The sequence below is a fragment of the Taudactylus pleione genome, unplaced genomic scaffold (genome assembly GCF_031769625.1).
Source record: "Taudactylus pleione unplaced genomic scaffold, aTauple2 ptg000485l, whole genome shotgun sequence".
Lineage (NCBI taxonomy): Eukaryota > Metazoa > Chordata > Amphibia > Anura > Myobatrachidae > Taudactylus > Taudactylus pleione.
The window spans coordinates 3,630,718-3,654,834 of NW_028284887.1; the positions used below are offsets into that span (position 1 = coordinate 3,630,718).

The window sequence follows — 24,117 nt, forward strand, 5'->3', positions numbered from 1 at the left end:
CCCCATACACTAGTATCACAGATGTCTCCTGCTTACCTTCCTCTCCGGGAATGGCCACTGTCCCCATACACTAGTATCACAGATGTCTCCTGCTTACCTTCCTCTCTCGGAATGGCCGCTGTCCCCATACACTAGTATCACAGATATCTCCTGCTTACCTTCCTCTCCCGGAATGGCCGCTGTCCCCATACACTAGTTTCACAGATGTCTCCTGCTTACCTTCCTCTCCCGGAATGGCCGCTGTCCCCATACACTAGTATCACAGATGTCTCCTGCTTACCTTCCTCTCCCGGAATGGCCACTGTCCCCATACACTAGTATCACAGATATCTCCTGCTTACCTTTCTCTCCCGGAATAGCCGCTGTCCCCATACACTAATATCACAGATGTCTCCTGCTTACCTTCCTCTCCCAGAATGGTCGCTGTCCCCATACACTAGTATCACAGATGTCTCCTGCTTACCTTTCTCTCCCGGAATGGCGGACAGTATTCATCAAGCTCCGAAAATACAATATTTTCGGAGCTTTACTGTAAGAGCATTCGCTATCAATGCATAATTGTGGGGCCATCATCCAATAGGAATAGAACTTTTACCAAGTAATTCAATGTGTTTTCTTTGTGTGTGTATGGCCAACTCTTAACTTGGCAATAAGGCAATATGTGTGGCAAATGGAACTAAACTGATACAAATGGGATGACCATGAGCATGATTGAGTAAATGGAATGTACCACACTACACTATTTTGGCTCCTTCCAGTTACATAGCGTGCGTGTAGAAGGACGGCGTGCCTGATGTGTACAGTATGTGACATTGGCGTGTCTGATGAGTATGAGAGAGTGCCGTGCCTGATGTGTACAGTATGTTGTTTGTTTTCATATACCTGCACCATCTACATTGTATTCAACTGTTGATTTTATGTAGCTGATCCTCTTGCTGCATCTCTGAGATCCGAGTGCACCGTTGCAATTCTTGCCCCTTTGGCCAGGCTTGGGAAGGTGAGGCTTACCACAGCCTGGTTGGTACCTGGCACTAACAAGGCCAGGAAATCTGCATCCACTGATGCAGATCTTGGCCTCGTCCCTCACAGAAAATGACACACCCTCTTTTCCAGAAATTGTGGCCAGGAACGCCCCTGCTTGATTGCAGCCTGTCGATCAGACTGCGGCGGGGAGACGGACTCTCAGATGGAGGGCTGCACATACACATCCTGCACATGTGCAGTCCTTCAACAATCTTAGATGTGCGCTAACCATCTCTACCAGTTCAGTGACATATCTGCGACACTCCCATAACATGCCCATAAGATGGACCATCTCCCTACATCTTTGTCACCACCAAGATACTTTGGATACTGTGTGTCTCTATTGCAACTGCGCTTCTTTACGTAAACACCGCGGGACACATGCAGCGTATTACTTTTTAGCGACTTAGGGCCCGATTCAGATCCGCTCGCTAGATGCGTTTGCACGCAGCCAAATTATGCAAATCCCGTGATCGCACGGCAAGGCATTAGCATGCCCACTATGTCTTGCCGTGCGATCGCGGTGTGTATTTAGATGCCCACCAGCCTGTCTTAAGATGCCCACTTATACACGTCACCTCCAGGAAGTGTATGCAACAATCGGTAACATCGAGTACCATCGGAAGCGTACGCAGCACTTGTGGCTGACCATACCCTACCGCAAGCACTGCGAGTGCTTCACTGTGCGATTCAACCATGTGAAGTGTATTATGATGCTGCGTCTTAATTATGCATGCCTCTGAAACAGTGTTAAGATGCTCAGACATGCCTGCGTTCACACCACCACTCCCCCAATTCCATCGACCAACCCGTCACCACCCACAAACAGCACCCCGTCACTCAAGCTAGCGAGGCGTCTATGCACAAGGGGCGATCACCTCACGATCGCATGGACTGGTTCGCTCACGCGCACTGCGATGCGTACGCATGCGCATATTGCAAACATCAGCTGGCTACGTGCGAACGTATCCTAGCAGGCGGGTCTGAATCATGACCTTAGAGCCATGAATAGTTGCAAAGCGTGGGCCATTTGTGCAGATATTGGCATTGCGTGCGACTCAGAGAATCAGGCCTTATGAGTGCCATATAACGGTATTACAGAGTCACTCCTCTCATTTCAGCTGCAGAGGAAAAGACACATTGGTAATGACATAGTGGCTATTGTCTTTCAAGAAGAGAATACTCCGTTTGTCCCTGATATGATCGCGTCAAACTTTCTGCATGCATATATCGTGGTGCAAGTGGAGAATCCAGAGACAGACTATACCACTTACAAGGTAAGGGAAGAACTTCTTACATTTATATAAATTCATGTAGTCTTGTTCAATTCGGCATGTAGCCGAACCATTATATACTGTAGATGACTCAAGTACGTACACAGGTTGGGGTTGGGCACTGGGCTGCTTATATAGCCCCAAGGTTTCGAGGATTAAAACTAATCTATAAAAAATACTGCAGTACCAATGATGACCACTAGATAAGACAAGAAGACACTTTTGATTATATCATCATTATAATAAAGCTTGTATACCGTACTTTACAATAGCATACAGATGTTAATGACAAAATAATCAAACGATTCTACCAAAGCGCAACTTTGCCTGGCAGCATGGAAATATCACAAAAAACAAGTCACCCTAACTTGTAGGATATATATGAAAACAAACAATATGACAAACAATCCTTGCGCCTGCAGTTCTCCAATAAACGTAGTATGGGGGAGAAGAAGAAAACTCTCTTGTTGGGGGCACTCGAATGTAAAGGTTATAATAAGAATAATATATAAAAAATAACTTTTATTAGATATATTTTAAAATACCAAAAACAAGTCTGAGCCTGTTACTTATTGGCATTACTGTTGGAATAACAGCTATAAATTATCACAAGCAGAACACGAACATACATAGCACATAAGACAACATATAATACAATACTTATCACAATTATGTGAAGCTAAGTGAAATATTACAAATAGGTCTATAATTCTCTGTCTCATACAATATTGAGACCTATATAAAACATATACTAGTTCAATGACCTCATAATGTCGTCATAGCACAATGGCTAATCAGAATTACGGCAGAAGCATACAAGGAAATCTTCTAGAAAAGAATGTGATAATAACCATACAATATTCAATATAGGTTACGTGAGATATCACAGCACAATAACACTGAACAGTAATCAGAGAAATACAATGATAAGGGGGTCAGATGAAATAATAGCTGACCCTGCAAATATCAAAATGAATATAAGTAAATCACAGGTTGTAATGAGAGGCAGATCACACGTAGGTCGCCTGTGATGCCACCCAGGTACTTGTAGACAGTAAGGTTATAGGAAAAAGTAAAGCTACTCCTTTATGTGGAGTTTACAAAATAGCAGCTGCTGCATGCCATTGTATAACCATTGAATGGCATGTGAGCGTACTATAAAGGTACTCCCAGGGTAGGGAATAAGTACAATGAGTATCTGCTGTTGGACTGCGTTAAAAAGAAGGTCCTGGTGTAAACATTGCAGGAACCTCTAATAGGCACACCCCAATGAGAGTACTCATAGAGACAATAGTTATCGTAATGAAATAACACAGCATAGGTTTGCGATCTGTGCTGCTGCCAGTCATATACCAAAGGTAGTGGTGAGTGGTGGGAAACCCAGATCGCATATGCAGTGATAGGAAGAAAGAGTATGAGGGTAGCTGCACTATGGCTAGTACAGGACAAGTGGAGCTCTGTTGCCCTAAAGGTATTGCAGGGTCACAAACTTGTCTCTGTTAAATAAAGCCACTCAGTGCGCTAAAGAAAGTGTAGTATGAAAAGTACCTGAGCGCTCACCTCCAGGGAGCCGGTGTGTAGTATAGAAAATCTGCCACTAGAAGAGCCTGTCAGTATGCTGCCATGACGAATCCCGCCTGTACACAGCCGGATTCACGGGTCTGAGACGCGCGTTTCACTGTCGCTTCCTCAGTCAGATGCATGTCGACTGTGATACACAGGTGATCTTTAACCTGCATTGTGACCAATGGGAGAGCAGGTGCTGTGTGTTGCAGATGCAATACCCTTGTCAATAGGTCCAAGTGTTAACTCCCTCTATTGGTCCACAGCAACAGGAGGGAGTGAGTCATAGGAGGGGGGAGTGTTTGGGTTAGATGAAGCTCATAACGATCAGGCTAACAGGCTAAGGTGGAAAATCTGACTAGTAGCTAAAGTGTCTGTCTTGCAGCAAAAATAGTTATGCAAAAATGCTAATACCAAACATACAGATATATAAATAGTAGATATAAATAAGTGTGTATAAAGTGATTAGAATAAAGAAAATGTCACCTCCTCAGTCAGATGCATGTGGACTGTGATACACAGGTGATCTTTAACCTGCGTTATGACCAATGGGAGAGCAGCTGCTGTGTGTTGCAGATGCAATACCCTTGTCAATAGGTCCAAGTGTTAACTCCCTCTATTGGTCCACAGCAACAGGAGGGAGTGAGTCATAGGAGGGGGGAGTGTTTGGGTTAGATGAAGCTCATAACGATCAGGCTAACAGGCTAAGGTGGAAAACCTGACTAGTAGCTGAAGTGTCTGTCTTGCAGCGAAAATAGTTATGCAAAAATGCTAATACCAAACATACAGATATATAAATAGTAGATATAAATAAGTGTGTATAAAGTGATTAGAATAAAGAAAATGTCACTTCCTCAGTCAGATGCATGTGGACTGTGATACACAGGTGATCTTTAACCTGCGTTATAACCAATAAAGTAAACTATATTCAGTTGAGATGGAATACTTTTGGATGGTGAAAGGAGCTCGCACCCTGTCATGTGTTGGGAGTGAAGTGGCAGCGTGCCAGGACTCCTGCACATGTGTGGTACACAGACCACACATGCGCGACGGCTCTTGCTGGGGGAGGTCCCTATTAAATGCACTCCCTGTATTTTTTGCGATGTGTAGCCCATAGGCTACAGCGGCTTATGCCATCTCCAGATGGCGTAAGCTGCGGGGACCAAGTTCCAGATATGGATGTTGGTAAAGCTGACAGCATCGCATGGGGGTTGTGGATGCTGGTGGAAATGGAGGGCAGAAATTAGAGATATCTACTGCAATCCCTCCATAATGTGCATAATATCAGCATGCCGCATATCATTGTAATCAGCATAAGTTGCTTGTGCATCCCATTCATATTACTTTGCGAATAAGATGCATTTTAAGGAAAAAGTTGCACGAAAATACACTCTGCACTACTGAGACGCACGGCACTCACGTGTTATGTATAACGCGACTTGTAGCACACAAAGAATAGACGTATGTGGACACATCTGTATGCTGAAACAAACAATATGACAAACAATCCTCGCATCTGCAGTTCTCCAATAAAGTAAACTATAGTCAGTTGAGCTGGAATACTTTTGGATGGTGAAATCCTCTCAAGAATGTCAATGAAGCTCCACAGAAACATGAAAGTGAAAATATATAAAATACTGTATTAGGATGTGGTATAAACCGATTGACGTACAGAATAGACCAAGAAAGGAAACCATTAGGGAAACCCTCCAACAATGGTTCTGATGTATCAAGCAGACATTTTAATCACCCCACAACGTGTCAGAATATAGCAACAAATGCTCACATTGATGCTACTTGTAAACAGTGGGGGTGGAACACATCAAGGTTTCTTTACCCACAACAACAACAGCAAAATATGGGATGCTCACACAAAGGCATACTTTGAGATGAGTGAGCTGACACATATAAAGGTTTCTTTTCCTTGCTTCTTAAAACATGGATGGCGTTGATATAACTCCCAGAAGTATAAAAGAAACTTGATATAGTGTAGTAATTTTTGTAAAAATGTAATAGTACATTACCACATGTAAAAGCTCATATTGTTTGTTTTCAGCATACAGATGTGTCCACATACATCTATTCTTTGTGTGCTACAAGTCGCGTTACACATAACACGTGAGTGCCGTGCGACTCGGTAGTGCAGAGTGTATTTTCGTGCAACCTTTTCCCTTAAAATGCATCTTATTCGCAAAGTAATATGAATGGGATGCACAAGCAACTTATGCTGATTACAATGATATGCGGCATGCTGATATTATGCACATTATGGAGGGATTGCAGTAGATATCTCTGATTTCTGCCCTTCATTTCCACCAGCATCCACAACCCCCATGCGATGCTGTCAGCTTTACCAACTTCCATATCTGGAACTTGGTGCCCGCAGCTTACGCCATCTGGAGATGGCATAAGCCGCTGTAGCCTATGGGCTACACATCGCAAAAAATACCGGGAGTGCATTTCATAGGGACCTCGCCCAGCAAGAGCCGCTGCCATGTGTGGTCTGTGTACCACACATGTGCAGGAGTCCTGGCACGCTGTCACTTTACTCCCAACACATCACAGGGTACGAGCTCCTTTCGGAGCCTCTGTCTCTGCGAGCGCATTTTGGTACAGTCAAGTGTTATGATTGCACCCTGCAAATGCGATCATGGGCACTAATATCCCGCCCAGATTGCATTGCAATTATAATTATTAAAAAAGGGCCCCTATGTCTTGAAATGTCAACAGTGGGGGTTATTTACTAACGTAAAAGTCTATATAGTCCAAGTAACCCACAGCAAGGATTCAGCACTTTGAATGGTCTAAAGCTGGGTACACACTGGAGCGATGTTGGGCCGATTTGCAGTTTTGTAATGACAAATCGTCTACATTGCTCAGTTCGTACCAGTGTTTGCATGCTCCCGCGGTTGCTAGCAATTGTCTCAGGGTTTGATGTGCTGCACATGAAACTTAGCGATATCGCTAGCGACCTGTAGCAAATTAATGAAGGATGATCACTCAGTCGTTAATTAACTTGTTCCAGTCTGTATGGGCAATCCCAGTTCAAGGGCATTTGTTCCAATGTCGGATCGAATGTCCATCACTCAAGTGTGTACCCAGCTTGATACTGTAAAGTCTTTCAGTAAAGGAGTAAGGTGGCAGTGACATTTATTTGGACTAAATTAATTTGCCATTTTGAAAACCGTTAACTCATTACATTAGATAAATTTATTTCTGGAATTAGCAAGGCATAGGTAAACTTTAGTGGGCTCTTTGAGGTCATAGACTGCTCACAATGGCATATTATATAAAACCTGGTAATATGGCAGTATTATTAGAGTACATATTTGGTTCTTGCAAATGTCATTTGAGAGGGGACACAGCTAAGCACTGACAGCCGGAGTTTGTGTTTGGTACATAGACTTTACAGCTATAAAACAATGAAGTCCAACTTACTAGAGGGAACTCTGCTGAGAACTCCAGAAACACGTATCTGGGACAGAGTTGTTTCAGTAAATAGTCAGTTTATATGGAGCGTTACAGAATGTGCTATTTGGTGAGTTGTCCTTTAATTGAACAGATTGGCTTGTGTAGAGCTGTTAATTGTTTCCAAGAAGCAGCTGGCTTTATCCAGACAATATTCTAGTGCAAATATTATCTGAGGACAGGAACTTCCCCCATTAGGATGGTTACTAGGCAGAAACTCACATATACTTATTACAGAGATTAGTAAGAATCATTGCTTTATAAGGATGTGGTGTACCCAGCCAGAGCAGAGTGACTTGTGAATTGGAAAACCATATGCCAGCCTTACTTTTACTGACTTACTGTAATGATTTAGAGGATCACAAAAAATACTGAAATATAATCTGTACCTACATGAATATATGAATCGTTAAATACTTTATCATTATATCTGCTTCCATAGTATAATCCTTAAAAGCAATATGTCATGGATAACTAAAAGCTTTGACATTTAGGACCTGATTCAGAGGTGCGCGCTAATGCAGCCTGACTGCGTCTTTGCCACAGCGAGACTGCACCTTTATGCTGTCCGCAGCCGATAGGATTTGTACAGAGAGGCCCACTGGTGGTGGCGGTAATCCGCTGCTGTGCATATTAAGATGCACCATCATCCGCACATCAGTCAAACCATCGAACATTGCACTAGCCCTATGGAGGCGGAGATAATCTGTCTGAACATAGCTGCCGAAATCCGGGCAACTGCAGCAAAAGACGCAGTCACTGATTGTGACACGCCCACAAATGACTAGCCATCCACCTGTCACTACCCAGAAACACCCACTGAAATTACCTCTTTCTGTGTCCTAATTAGTTCTCTGGCTTTCGGCGGTAATCATCGTGATGCTCAGTGTGGCTTGGACGCATACACAGACTGAGGACATTGGCCAGTAGCCGGCAGCATCGATTTAGCGTGCACCTCTCATTTAGGGCCTTAATGTGCAAAAGCTTAAAGCAATTAAAAACCCACAAGGTTTTTGCAATTGGGTTCCCGGCATTCAGAATTCTGACGCCTGTTGGTAAGTATCCTAACCCTACCCCTAACCCTCCCTCCCCGCACCCTAAACCTAACCTCCCCCTAATGCTTAACCCTCCCCCAGTGCCTAACCCTAACCCTCCCCTTATTGCCTAACCCTGACCCTCCCCCTAACCCACTACTTACCATCTGGATGCCGGCGCCAGGATTCTGACTGGTGTCAGGATACTGACGCCGGCATTCTGAGCGCCGGCATTCCAACAGACGGGATATCAACAACCTTTCAGACATAGAGTGGTATCCAATTAGCCGTGGTAATTTACCGCTGCTAATTACCTCACCCAGGGCTATCCAATTAACCCCGAAGTCGGCCAGACACCGGCACTTATTGGCACCTAATGTGTCCCGAAAAATAATCCACGATAACTGCCATTTTTTCACCTGAAAAAAAGGCAAAAACACATAGGTCCACGAGCTTATCGCGACACCTATGTGTTTTGGGGAGAACTATGCTATTATTTCGACTGAAATAATAAGATAGGGTGCAAATAAACATCAGCGAAAATCGGGGATAATTGTTGAAAAATCCCAGTTTATTGCTGATTGTGGGGACAATTAGCGCTCGACCAATGTTTGGGGCTAATTGGATGCCGCTCATAATGTAATTCTTGTGCCTGTAAACCCTCATTCACAAGTGAGGTGGATCTAAAAATGGCATAACAGTCAAGAACTACGCTAAAACTCTAAAGTACCATGGATAGCATATTCCGCAACTGCAGATAATATATATTTTTGTTAATCTCAATGAATATTTATATTGTAGGTAGTGCATAGCAATTTTGTTTTTTCCTTGCATTGTACATGTGACACTGACTGTGCCATCCTTCGGTTTTCCCCCATGAAAATCAGAACTGACTATCAGAAAGTACTAATAAAAGCAATGATACTCTCTTAGTAGTGCCCGTGAGATAATGCGTTGTATGTTAATTCTGTATTCTTTTAATATTTTATTACGTTTTATTTCTTTGTAGAAAAATAAAACTATAAAAACAGAAACAATCAGAACAAACAAACAAATAAAAAACAAACAAAGCCCCCATTTCTTTGGTGGTATGAAACTAATTTCCTTTTCTACATCAGGGTCCATAGGGTATCACAGGATACCTTGGGGTATAGGTGATGACGTCAGGCATCGGGCACCATAGAGTTAAGTTTTCAGCCTCCCAGGATGCACTAGGGTCCCCCTCCTATACCCCGCTCCCGAGCCAAGGCATCCTAGTTTCGTTGGTGCCCGGCTCGGAGTCTGAGCACCTGTTTAGAGGGGGGCTAAGGATTAGCCCCTGAAGTTTTCTTCAAGGCAGCTGTGGCTGCCCATCTGGAAGTACAGCATGGACAGTCACTACTGACGTCCATGCTGTCTTCCCTACACCCCCGCCGGTACCAGAACGCCGGTACTGATCCGGGGATGCTGGTAAGCATCTGGGGTCACAGCTAGCGGTGACCCCAGATGTTTTGGACCATGGCCGGATTCAAGGGGGGCAGCAGGTAAGCAGCGGGGTCCCGCGGTGGGTCCCCGCTGAAACATGGTCCTGAGTCCCCAGGCAGGGGGTTCCCTGGGGACTGGCTGCAGCGTGGAGCCAGGTAACAAACTTGCGCTTCCACTACCCCCTGGGACAGTGGACCGCAGCTGAGCGGTAGCGCTGCGGCGTCCCAGGGGTTAATTGTATGCCAGGGGAGCGTGCCTTCCCTGTACACAGCCGGCGCCTCCCCCGCTTCACACAGCCCTCTCTGCACCTGCCGATTGGCCCTGTAGCAGCGCTCCTCCCCAGGCTGGCCTCCTCTCTGCTCCTCGGTGGCCATCTTTACAGAAGCATGGTGAACGCTGCTGGAAGCTGCTGATCGGTGGCATCGTGGTCTGGGTCCCCTGGCATACCTCTCCTCCGTTGGAACAGGTCTGTGTATGCAGCGCTGTGTCCTACCAGGCTCTGTGTCTGCGTAGTTGAGGATCAGCGCTGATAGTGCAGGGATTAATTTCTTTGCATTGTATGTGACTGCTGCTAGTGTCTGCTGCCTGTACTTTCACTTTCTACTGTCAGCCTTTTCACTGTCCCTGCTCTTCTTCTGCTAAAGCCCTTGCGGCGCGGTGATTGCAGGGCGGTTCTCCCACTATACTAACGAGTATCAGTGAGAGGGGTCACATACTTGCCATCATGTCTGAGAGTGATTTTCCTCTCCAGCTTCTGTGTACTACGTGCAAGGTACCTATAGCGGAGGGGGAGGGTAGCGCGGAGGGACTATGTCGGCAGTGTTTTTTTATTGGCGCGACGAATTACTGTCACGGCTCCGGTACAGGAGCCGCCCTGGGCTTGTTTCACCAAAGCGCTTACAACCCTAGTGGGTCAGTTAGCTCCGCAACCTGCGTTCTCTCAGATGGGATTGTCCCAGTAGTCAGTGGTGTCGTCACCCATGCAGGGGTTCCCAAGACAACTGATGGTACCCCACAGTCTCCATATTTCCCCTCCTCAGGTCTCTCAGGAGCCTGCATGGGTTAATTTGCTGACAAGCTCTGTATAGCATTTGTCGGACGTGTTACAAGGGGAGTCTGTGTTGCGGCCTCACAAGCTGCCGGTGGCGTCTCTGTCTGCTCTTTATGAGGATGACGACGGGACGTCCGATGATGGGGAGATTCTGGATCTTTCTGACCAAGAACCTCCCCGTACTAAAGAGTCGGACGCTAAGTCTAAGGTTTATATTCCTGGCCTTATTCGTGCAGTCCGCACAGCTTTAGTTATTGAGGATGATGATCCTCCGTGTCAAAGTCCAAATATGCCTTTTTCAAGGATATTAAGGGTGACGCCACAGTGTTTCCTCTTTCGGGTCAGTTACTAGACCATTTAGAGGAGGCATGGAAACATCCTGGCAAACGGTATCAGCCTCAAAGACGTTTAGCGGTGGCTTATCAGTTTGCGGACAATTATTTCTCTAAGTGGGAATCCCCTCCTCAGGTGGATTCTCATGTGACACGCCTAGTCCGAAGTGCCACATTGCCCATGCCCTCCATGTCCTCCTTGAAGGATGCTACGGACCGTAAGGTGGAGATCTGCCTGAAGTCCATTTATTCCCTTGCGGGGGGGGCATCCAGACCGGCTATGGCCATATGTTGGGAAGCCAGAGCTATGGAGCGCTGGGCCGATAGTTTGGAGGTGTCTTTGGATTCCGACTGTTTGGCTGAACAGTCCGAGTTGATAGGCAATCTCCGGGATTTGGCCACTTACATCAATGAAGCGGCCTTGGATATTAGTACCCTCACTTCTCGCATTTCCTCGGCAGCTTTGGCTACTCGTCGCACCTTATGGTTACGATCCTGGAAGGCGGACGCTGATTCCAAAAAGGGATTGGAAGCTTTGCCATTTAATGGAGAAGTCCTCTTTGGTCCGGATCTGGACAAAATTGTGGCCACGCTGGCGGCAGCCAAGTCTGCATGTCTCCCGTCTGCTGCGGTCCCTTCCAGTTCGGGTACGTCGTCCTTTCGGCCTCATAGGGCCCAGGGTAGGCCTAAGGCACAGTCCTTTCCCAGACAGGCTGGGCCCAAGAAATTGGCCAAGCCCAGGAAACAGGCCTGGAGTACCAGACGTCCGGCCCCTAAGTCTGATGACAAGCCTGCGGCCTGACAGTCTGGGCCTCCCTTTGGGGGATCCCAAAGTGGGAGGCCGCCTGCTGCAGTTTGCCCAGTATCCTTAGACCAGACCAAAGCCATGGAACTGCAGAAGGTTTTGCACACTATGCTCCAGGCTGGAGTTATAGTGCCTGTTCCATTCTCCCAGAGGGGCCAGGGTTTATAATCCAATCTATTTTTGGTGCAGAAACCCAATGGGTCGTACCATCCGATTCTCAACCTCAAGGCCCTCAACAAGTCCTTGCGGGTGCCGCGATTTCGGATGGAGACCCTACGGTCCATTATTCTGGCGCTGGAACCTGGGGATTACATGGTGGCGTTGGACATACAGGACGCTTACCTGCATGTCCCTATTACTTTGTGTCACCAACAGTTCCTCAGGTTTGCAATCTGCAACGATCACTTTCAGTTCCGGGCGTTACCTTTTGGCCTGGCGACAGCACCATGTGTATTCACCAAGGTTATGGCGGTCATGGTGGCGTCCCTGCGGCTGCAGGGAGTCCGCTTGTTGCCGTACCTAGACGACCTTTTGTTGGTAGCAGGGTCTCCAGAGCTCCTTCTACGCCGCTTGGATCTGACGATTGCAGTACTGCAACGCCACGGCTGGTTGATAAACTGGCAAAAGTCCATCCTGATCCCGTCTCAGAGAATTCTGCACCTCGGAGCCTTATTGGACTCCAGTCAGCAGAGGATCTTTGTGACGGGGGAAAAGATCTCTGCCTTGCAGCAGAGTCACCGTGTGTCTCGATGAGGTTACTGGGCTCCATGGTGTCAGTATTCGACATGGTGGAATATGCACAGTTTCACTCCAGACCTCTGCAGCAATTGATCCTGTCCAAATGGAATGGACTGCCTCAGAGTCTAAAATCCCAGACGATGCTGCTCACTCCGGAGGTTCGCCTGTCCCTTGCCTGGTGGTTGTAGATGACCCATCTCAACAAGGGTCGTCCGTTTTGGGTGGAGAACTGGGTCCTATTGACAACGGACGCCAGCCTTCGGGGCTGGGGAGTGGTCACGGGTCCACACTTGTTCCAGGGCAGATGGACTCAGACGGAAACGGAGCTTCCAATAAACATCTTGGAACTCCGTGCCGTTTTCAATGCTCTCCAACAGGCACAGCAGGTTCTCCAAGGTCACCCCGTGCAGGTCCAGTTGGACAACGCCACCACCGTGGCCTACATAAATCATCAAGGAGGAACCCGAAGTCGGGCGGCACTCGTAGAGGTGTCCCGCATTCTAGTCTGGGCGGAGCGCAATCTCCCGGCCATATCAGCAGTATTCATCCCGGGAGTTCTCAACTGGGAGGCGGACTTTCTCAGTCGCCAGGACGTTCATCCGGGGGAGTGGTCCCTGCACCAGGACATCTTTCAACTTCTGGTGGACAGGTGGTGTCTTCCAGAGATCGACCTCATGGCGTCTCGGCACAACAACAAGTTGCCGGTGTACGGGTCTCGCTCAAGAGACAAAAAGGCGTCTCTGGTGGATGCTCTGTCCGTCCAGTGGACGTTTCGGTTTGCTTATCTATTTCCTCCGTTTTCCCTTCTTCCTCGGGTAATCCAGAAATTCAAACAGGAAGGAGGAATGCTCCTGTTGATAGCTCCCACTTGGCCCAGGAGGCACTGGTTCTCAGACCTTCAGGGTCTGTCCGTGGACAGTCCTCTGCGGTTGCCGCTGCGACCGGACCTACTGTCTCAGGGTCCTTGTCTTCACCCGGACCTGACTCGGCTGTCTTTGATGGCGTGGCTGTTGAGACGGCCATGTTAAGGTCCAGGGGGTTTTCCAGCTCTGTAGTACGAACTATGCTAAGAACTCGGAAGCCTTCTTCTGCAAGAATATACCATCGTGTGTGGCATACGTTCTTCCAGTGGTGTCGGCCGAGAGGTTATGCACCTCGGTAGTTCCGTCTGTCTAGAGTGTTGGCTTTCCTACAGGCGTGACTAGACCATGGGCATCTTGCTTCTCTGAAGGTGCAGGTGTCTGCCCTGTCCGTCTGGTTCCATCGTAGGATTGCTACAATCCCTGATGTGCGCACCTTTATGCAAGGACTTCTTCGAATTCAGCCGTCATTTGTTCCACCGGTGGCGCCTTGGGATTTAGCTGTGGTCCTGAGGGCTCTCCAGGGACCGCCGTTTGAACCACTGGGCTCAGTGGACCTTAAATGGCTGACAGCTAAAACAATTTTCCTTCTGGCCATCGCTTCGGCCAGACGTGTTTCTAACTTAGGGCTCTATCCTGTATCTGATTTTTCATGGGAACAGGGCAGTGCTGCGCACTCGTCCTGATTTTCTTCCCAAAGTTGTTTCACGTTTCCATATCAACGAGGAAATCGTTGTGCCGGCTTTTAACTCACCCGACCTGTCAGTGGGTGAGGACACTTTGGAAGTTGTGCGGGCCTTAAGAATTTATGTTGACAGCACTTCCTCGTTTCGGAAGTCGGACGCCTTGTTTGTCCTCTATGGCTTCCGTAAAAAGGGTTGGCCTGCTTCAAAGCAAACTTTGGCAGGTTGGATTCGGATGGCAATTTCAGAAGCTTATCTTCATGAGGGCCTTCTGGTTCCATCCTCTGTGAGGGCTCATTCCACTAGTTCTGTGGGTCCTTCGTGGGCAGCTCGACGTGGTGCCTCTGCCATCCAGATCTGCAAGGCTGCCACGTGGTCCTCTGTCCATACCTCTGTGAGGTATTACGCGTTTGACACCTTTGCCTCTCAGGATGCTTCCTTCGGGCGGCGGATTCTCCTTTCAGCACAGGAGCGTCCCCACCCTTGAAGGATACTGCTTTGGGACATCCCCAAGGTATCCTGTGGATACCCTATGGACCCTGATGTAGAAAATATGAGAGATGGTAAGAACTTACCTTTGTTATATCTATTTCTACGAAGTCCATAGGGTTCCACAGGACTCCCGCCCTGTCGCACCTGTGCTGCAGATGGGCTTTGCTCTGGTCACCGGCTTTTCCGTCTCCCTCTGGTGAGAATGTGATTTTTGTGTGTGTCCAGATCTTTTTTCTCTCTCTTCCTTCTCCTCCTCCGGCCTATGGCTTGGTACGTAACTGAGATGCCTTGGCTCGAGGGCGGGGTATAGGAGGGGGACCCTAGTGCATCCTGGGAGGCTGAAAACTTAACTCTATGGTGCCCGATGCCTGATGTCATCACCTATACCCCAAGGAATCCTGTGGAACCCTATGGACTTCGTAGAAATAGAGATAACAAAGGTAAGTTCTTACCATATCTCATATTTTATGTATATTCTGTTTATAATTCCAGTTCTTCTTCCACCCTATGAAAACATCTCTAAAAAACAACTCTTAATTGTAACATGTTTGAGGAGAATAGTTATGAAACTTCCCCATACCATAATCACAAATTCAATTTGTGTCTCTTTTTGTAGTCTTACCTCCATACAGTCCATGATAAATAAGTATACTCGTTTTTCTAAACAATGTTAAGATAGGAGAGAGAATTGCCTTACATGCTGTAGCAGAGACCGCAATTGATTTTTTGTAATCTTTGTAGCATTTCTAGAGCTCAAGATTTAAATAATAACTAAGCCCAACCTATGTTTTTTTGTGGTTTCAGTGGGAGCTATGTAGGATTAATCATATAAGAGATATAAAATAAGATCAGTATACTTACCTCTGATCCTCCAGTCATGTCTGCCTTGTGTCTGAGCGGGAGATGTGTCACAAAATCCTGTGAAAGGGGTGTGAGCCTGGTTCTCAGCACTAAGATATTTGTGGTCCTTAGTTAGGCCTAGTTGTAGCCTCCTGCATGCTGTACAGATAAACTACAGCCATGGTGTTCTGTTTTCAGTATTGTCTCATATCTGCGAAGGACCTAGGACACTAATGTGGTATTTTATTTCACAGCATCTGATTTTTTATTCCTGTTTTTATTAAGGTCTCTGTGACTGCACGAGAAGATGTGCCATCCTTTGGGCCTCCTCTTCCAAATCCTCCAGTGTTTCAAAAAGTAAGTAGGTTCCAAATGTAAAATTATAGGTGCTGCGCAATCAGACATACAGAAGACGGCATTCAACATTCAAGGTCTACGTTATTTTTATTGTGATTAACAATTTCCTTTGTGTACAAAAACATTCAAGACCAGATATGCAAGCTACGTAATCCAAAATCTCCTTATACAGTGCATCCGGAAAGTATTCACAACGCTTCACTTTTTCCACATTTTGTTATGTTACAGCCTTATTCCAAAATAGAATAAATTCATTTTTGTCCTCAAAATTTTACACACAATAGCCCATAATGTCAACGTGTAAAAAGTTTTTTTGAGATTTTTGCAAATTTAATTTAAAAACAAACACTAAGAAATCACATGTACATAAGTATTCACAGCCTTTGCCATGAAGCTCAAAATTGAGCTCAGGTGCATCCTGTTTCCACTGATCATCCTTGAGATGTTCCTACAGCTTAATTGGAGGCCATCTGTGGTAAATTCAGTTGTTTGGACATGATTTTGAAAGGCTTACACCTGTCCATATAAGGTCCCACACTTGACAGTGCATGTCAGAGCAAAAAACCAAGCATGAAGTCCAAGGAATTGTCTGTAGACCTCCAAGACAGGATCGTTTCGAGGCACAAATCTGGGGAAGGGTACAGAAAAATATCTGCTGGTTTGAAGGTCCCAATGAGCACAGTGGCCTCCATCATCCGTAAAAGGAAGAAGTTCGGAAACAGCACGACCCTTCCTAGAGTTGGCCGGCCGTCTAAACTGAGCAATCGGAGGGAGAAGGGCCCTAGTCAGGGTGGTGACCAAGAACCCGATGGTCACTATGTCAGAGCTACAGCATTCTTCTGTGGAGAGAGGAGAACCTTTCAGAAGGACAACCATCTCTGCAGCAATCCACCAATCAGGCTTGTATGGTAGAGTGTCCAGACGGAAGCCACTCCTTAGTAAAAAGCACATGGCAGCCCACCTGGAGTTTGCCAAAATGCACCTGAAGGACTCTCAGACCATGAGGGACAAAGATTGAACTCTTTGGCGTGAATGCCAGGCGTTATGTTTGGAGGAAACCAGGCAACACTCATCACCAGGCCAATACCATCCCTACAGTGATGGTGGTGGTGGCAGCATCATGCTGTGGGGATGTTTTTCAGCGGCAGGAACTGGGAGACTAGTCAGGATAGAGGGAAAGATGAATGCAGCAATGAACAGAGACATCCTGGATGAAAACTTGCTGAAGAGCGCTCTTGACCTCAGACTGGGGCGACGGTTCATCTTTCAGCAGGACAACGACCCTAAACACACAGCTAAGATATCAAAGGAGTGGCTTCCGGACAACTCTGTGAATGTCCTTGAGTGGCCCAGCCAGAGCCCAGACTTGAATCCAATTGAACATCTCTGGAGAGATCTGAAAATGGCTGTGCACTGACTCTTCCCATCCAACCTGATGGAGCTTGAGAGGTGCTGCAAAGAGGAATGGGCGAAACTGCCTAAAGATAGGTGTGCCAAGCTTGTGGCATCATATTCAAAAAGACTTGAGGCTGTAATTGCTGTCAAAGGTGCATCAACAAAGTATTGAGCAAAGGCTGTGAAAACTTATGTACGTGTGACTTCTTAGGTTTTTTTTTTTATAAAATTTGCAAAAAACGCAAAAATTTTTTTTACAATTTGTCATTATGGGGTATTGTGTGTAGAATTTTGGGGACAAAAATTAATTTATTCCATTTTAGAATAAGGCTTTAACATAACAAAATGTGGAAAAAATAAAGCATTGTGAATACTTTCCGGATGCACTGACAATAAACAGTATTTAAGTGTTGCAATTGTGACTATTGGTTATTTTTTTTTTTTAGCTTGGGTATGCCACACCACTTTTTAGGGATTACCCTATATATTCCATACTAGCTGAGATACCCGGCGTTGCCCAGGTTGAAGACTGGATCCTGAAGTACAGCTCTGCAGCATTTATTTGTTTACATTGTCCTCATCTATAACCCCATTCCATTGATCCTGAAAAGAACCCCACTGATTGCTAAGATGCATGCAAACAGTGGTGTAACTACCGTGGGTGCAGGGGATGTGGCTGCTATGGTGCCCGAGCTGCCTCTGTGGCCTGCCGCTCCCCCTGCACCCAATCACGCACATAAGGTGGGCCGGTCCAGTCTGATTACAGCTGGTGCGCCGGCAGGCTGACATGGAGAGACAGCGCCAATGGTCGCGTGGAAATCAGAGCTTGCAGACGGGCAGCCAATCAGCAGTGGCAGCTCCTGATTGGCTGGTGGTCTGCAAGCTCTGATTGGCTCATGCCCGGCGCCAGATTCAAATTGCGCTGGCGCTGTCTGTCCATGTCTGCTGCTGCCTTCCGTTACTGTAATTAGCTGGCAGCCCGGCCACAAATTCACACCTGCTGGCTGCTGATGACAACAGGGGGAGAGGCTGCAGGAGGGACACGGGAAGATGAGTTTCTGGGTGGGGGCATAATGTGTAATGGGCAATTCTGTGTGGCTTAGTGTTATAAGGGGCATTACTGTGTGGCATAATGTGTAAGGGGCACTAGTATTGTGTGGAATAAAGGGCCTGATTCAGAGATGGACGCTAATGCGATCGCAACTGCGTTTCCGTACACAATGCAGTTGCAAAAATATGCTAATGTTAGCAAAGATCACCCGAGCATAAAGATGTCTACTACAGCCTTCTCACCTGTGTGCGACTACGCATACCTGCGTAAACATCGGTAACATCGAAGTTCATCGGCGGCCATTTTACCCTTGTGGCAGGTCTGACCTGCCACAGGCCAGGGACCTCTTCTGCCACGCAGAGCTGCGTATGCAGTTGTAGTGGCTAATTTATGCACGCCCACGTAACCGCGTTCAAACGGCCAGGCACGCCTGCATTTCGCTAACCACTCCCTATCAACGCCCCCAAACGGTCACTTCCTGTCAATCAATCTGCAATGGGCCTCCGTGGTCTGCATGAACGCATGGCGATTGCACTGCTGTCTTCGCACACGCGCACTGCATATGCATGGGCAATGGCAAACAATCGCTCAATCTGCGTGCGATTTGCAGTTGCGTTCATCTCTGAATCAGGCCCAAAGTGTCATATGGCACACTACTATATGCATTAATCTGTAAAGAGCATTACTGTGTGGTATAATGTGTAAGGGGCATTACTGTGTAGTGTAAGAGGCATTACTGTGTGGCATAATGTATAAGCGGCACTAATACTGTGTAGCATAATGTGTATAAGGGATTCTACTGTGTGGCATAACCTGAATGGGCTCAGTGTGGGGGCAAATGTATGTGTTTTTTAACTCTGGGTGGGGCCCTTTTAAGATCTTGCTATGTGGCCCCCAAAGTTCTAGTTACGCCCTTGCATGCAAACAACCAGGGCTGACTAATATATGTGGTCACTTTAAAAATGACTAAAGGCCCCCATACACGGGGCGATTTAGCAGGCGATCCGACTGATTGGTGTGATTTGCATGCTATATCGCACCATGTATGGCCCTGATATCGGGCCGAGCGCACTCCCGCAGGGTCGTACATCGCACCCCCTGATATGTCTGCAGGACCATGAGATTAGGGGATGCGATGTGCGATCCCATGGATTGCTATGCGGGTTAGACGGGGGAGCCGGCATATCAGGTGGTCGGTCACCCAATCGCACCATGTGTGCGGACTGCCCAATATGTCGGACGAAGGATCCCCTATTGCCTTGCACGGTGCAATTGCACCGTGTATGGGGGCCTTAACTCTGGATTTAACATGAACTTGCATGAGTCAAATGTAAGTTCATGTTAATTGAGGTTAAAATTATACTTTTGTAGTTTTCACACATTATTCTGGCAGACTGCCAATTTCCACTTGAGCCAGCCGTGGAACATGTGTAATTTAAGGGTGTCCCCATTTTTAGGGATTGTGTGACAGTGTGTGGCCCTGACGAAGTTCAAACCTAGGCAAAAACCTAATTCTGGTCAAACTACACCTAGACAAAAACTTAATTCTGGTCAAACTACAAATTTTGTGGAGCTACAGTAGGTCCAAAACTCCGGCTGTGCATACAGGACAGACAGAAACGCTCTCTCGCTTATTATATAGATTATGCATGAATCTGCACCTAGAAGCCTAAAACCAGGCTCCAGCCTTAGATCCCTACAGACTGATGGTGCAAAACCTTTCTGCTTACTGCTGCTGGCTATTATGATTGGAGGGCTGAGAGTCACTATGCTGCCCATGCTATTTTTTTGTTTATCACTAATGCCGAAAAATATTTGTTTTAAAATTGTTGTGATGAGTGGTGATAGAAAATACAATTTTTCCAGACTATTTGATAAATGGAGTCCTTTGTTTCAGAAGACTGACTGGAGGTAAAGTCCGACAACAGGTGTTGGATGCAGTTTTAAAAAGAGATTGTATGAAGCAGTGGGTCTAAAAATGGTACATTTGCAAGTTTACCCCTTCGTTCGTTATCACCAAAATTACCACTTAATGGACATAATGTTAACATTCAGGTAGATGGTGGTGTGCTTTGTATATGTGTGTGTATATATATATATATATAATATATATATAATACAGTGGCTGCTCCTACCAGGAGGGGGGCTGTCTGTCTGTGCGGCAGTTCAGGTAATTGGGAGGCATTTGCGGTCAGCTTCGGCCAGGGACCTGGTATGCATTGCACATGTGCAAAAAAGTCTAGCAGGGAAAAAGAGAAAAAAAAACACAAGTGCACAGAACTCTGCCTCTAGGCACTGCATCTGCAGCATCCCCAAGAAGCCCTTCAGGGCTGCCATAATAGCAGGGGAGTGGCTACCCATGGGAGGTACTCTCTCCGCTAATTGTAGTCAGGAATGGCAGTCCCAGGGGGAGAAAACACCTGTCCAGCTGTGATTGGCGCTTCCAATAGGAAGTCACTGCTAGGCAGTCCCTGTGGGTGGCAAATTTTACTGGGGGGGGCTGCAGCCCAGTAGCCCCTGGGTAAAAACTGCCACTGTATATATATTTGTTGGTCTATGATTTGTGCTATGATAATTAAAAGTTGTTTTAATGATACTAATAGTGCCCCCCTTCTCCCACCAATACTAGATTCTCCCCACTCCCCACCAGTGCACAACATGTTAATACACTTTGACAATTATACAGGACATTTTCTTGATTAGTGGCTATTGTAGATTTTTGATAAATCTATCCAGGAGCAGGAGCCTACCGCTACTTTCCTCCTGAGATTGTAAAACTTCCAAGATTTTCCTTTTTGGTTTGCAAAGTTTTCAAGATCTCTCTTTGGATTACTGTATATATGAGAATTCCCTCTGGATTATTTGAATTAGAGAATTCCCTCTGGATTGCTTGGTTTGTAAAATTTCTCTTCGGATTACAAACCTTTGAAGATTGACCTCTGTTTTACAAAATCTGCAGTGCTTCCCTTTGGATTACAAATGTTGCAAGATTTCCTTTTAGGTTACAAAATGTGCAAAATATTCCTTTTGTGATCACAACGTTTGCAAAATTTCCCTTTGGACTACAAAATTTACAAGATTTTCATTTGGACTATGAAGATTGTCATACTTACTTTGGGGTTACAGGTTTTGCTAGATTTCTTTTTGAATTATACATTTTTGCAAGATTTCAGTTGAATAATCCAGCCACTGAGGAGTCAGGGGGATCTGCACAGCATTCTAGGATGTCCCATCACGGCATTCTCAGTCCAGGTTCAATGCCTTGTTGCTGTATGTTTCTCAGTATAGTGAAGTTTATCCATGCCGCAGCAAACAAAGATAACACAGTAAGGTTCTACAGTACATTCACCCTACAGTATGCATCTGAACAAAGCTTTTTTAAAAACTTGCCATCATTTGCGAATGGGATAGCAAGTATTTGTAGACATGCCCAGTGCAAAGATATGCTACTGAGATATCCCTAAGGGTGCAAATTCTGTGCTGGGGAGGGTTTTATGGCAATAGGTGTGAGGCAGGTTAAAAGTACTGTATGCAATTGTAGTCAAGTCAACATACAGAGAGCATCGGAATTGCAAAGCTGCACACAAGCAGCTTTGCAACTCCATATTTGCTAAAATGCAAATGCAACAGGAGGTGTCTAACACCTCCTGCTGCATCTGCAATCCCTGCACAGCGACTGCAGCTGAGTAAGCCACAGATCATGCAAGCTGGCTGGCATGCAAGGTCAGGAATCTGCGGTAATCTGGATTCTGCCATCAGCAGCGCACTCGCGTGCACTCGAGTAAGGCCCTTAGAGCACATATGGTAAAGGCAGACAAACAGCTGAACACAAAATGCTACTAAAAGACTGGAACAGTTGTTATATTCCCTTAACATTGTAAGTTTCCTAAACAGACATTGATCAGATGCATATTCTGTCAAATAAATTAAATAAAACAGTTGCTTGAGAAATAACGTTGCATATAACAGTGGATTCCATCAAAGTCAACTATTCAGATTGGTATGCATAAAACATTGTGATAAAATACATCCTATAAGCGAATAAATGGATGAAAAGCCCAATTGATTTAAAAAAGGGTAATTGAAGGTTTAAAACTGGTTGTTTACAGTGCTGGTTACAATAAATAGTCTTTGTCCTTTTTCCTCATCCAAACATATTTGCAATGTATACTCCTGAAAGACATATTTTGCAAGTAGTGGGTCTGTAAGAGTTTGTTGCTCCTACATGCAGTGCTTACCTAACAGGGATGGGTACGGGATGCCAGCGCTCGGGATCCCGGCAGTCAGAATCCTGACACCGCCAAACATGGTTAGAATACTGACACTTGTCAGTCAGTATTCTAACCCTTCCCCTATCCCTACCCTAACCCTCCCCCCCCTAGTGCCTAAACCAGCCCTCACCCCTTAGTATCTAACCCCTAACGCTAAGCTAGGGTCATGAGTGGAGAGTTGTGGTGTGGGAGATGGGGCTGAGGTAGGGGCTGGCATCAACCCCATTTATTTTCGCCTGTCCGGACTCTGGAGGTATCTGATTTGTACCGGCCAGCCCTGCCCTCTTTTGGAAGGGGGTGTAGCCTGAGCAGGCAGTGATGCAATCGTGATATTGTGACAAGCAGAGGCAGCGCAGCCTGCTGATAGCTGTCACTGCTGGGCAGGTCTGTGGAATAGAGAAGGATGAAAAAGGGAAAAGAAGATGGAGGAGGATGCTTGTGAAGAATGAAAGGAAGGAATAAGAGGTGTAAGTAGGAGGAAGATGGCTCTCTGCTTCCATGGCATGAATGGTGAACCTGCAGACAGATACATTGTATGTGAAGGATAAAGGAGGAGATGACATGCAATTGAAGCAGAAACAAAGAGCATTTGGATTGTACAGCGATCAAAAGATTCTCTCTGTATTGTGTGGTCATCACTGGCATGTCCCCTGTATTGCATGGCTGTCTCTTGGATGCTCTTTGTATTATATGGTGATAACTTGAATACACGAGTTGCTGACGGTATTGTATTATCATCATTAGGATGATTTCTGTACTGTATGGCGGTCACTATGATGCTTTCTATATTGTATGATGATCATTAGAATTCTCTGTTTATTGAATGACGGTACCTATAATACTTTCTGCATTGTAATGCAATAACTAGGATGTTCTGAATTTTATATCGGTGACCACTAGTCCCTAAAATGCTCTCTGTATTGTAATGTGGGTACAGGGATGCTCTCTGTATTGTATATTGGTCACAAGGATGCTTGCTGTATTGTATATAGATCACTAGGAGCCTCTCTGTAATGTATTGGTACAGGTAGGCAAAGGCAACATGATTTATCTATTGCACTGCTAAGAAAAATGTATTTTTGCCCCACCTACTTTTGCGTTGGCTTTGCCTACAGTTGATTTGTTCCTGACTATATGAGGCCACTTTCATAAGTTATTTTTCAGGTCAACTTTAAGTTCCCAATCTGAGCCAGGTCATATGATTGGCTTCCTTCTAACCAAGTACCACCTCTCTGCCTGTAGCAACTGCATCTCTGGGTGGTCTAGATGTCCATCATTACATCCATTCTAACCATACTCGTAAAAATGTACATGTATATGTTTTACATCTGTTTGTTTTCTATTATATATTTTGTTCTTGATCAGAACATAAATTTGAGATTAATAAATACATGTTAACAACTCTTGCTTAAAGGA

The 24,117-nt window shown here is 45.9% G+C and overlaps 1 protein-coding gene across 2 annotated transcripts in view; it reads left to right on the forward strand.

Moving 5' to 3' along the window:
* RAP1GAP2 (RAP1 GTPase activating protein 2) overlaps positions 1-24,117 on the forward strand; it is a 911,161-nt gene that overhangs the window by 838,334 nt on the left and 48,710 nt on the right. For both annotated transcript variants that reach the window (XM_088449471.1, XM_088449472.1), the window contains 2 exons: positions 2,145-2,300; positions 15,913-15,984. In XM_088449471.1, the coding sequence (XP_088305597.1) occupies positions 2,145-2,300; positions 15,913-15,984 (228 nt within the window). The remainder of the gene's footprint in view (positions 1-2,144; positions 2,301-15,912; positions 15,985-24,117) is intronic.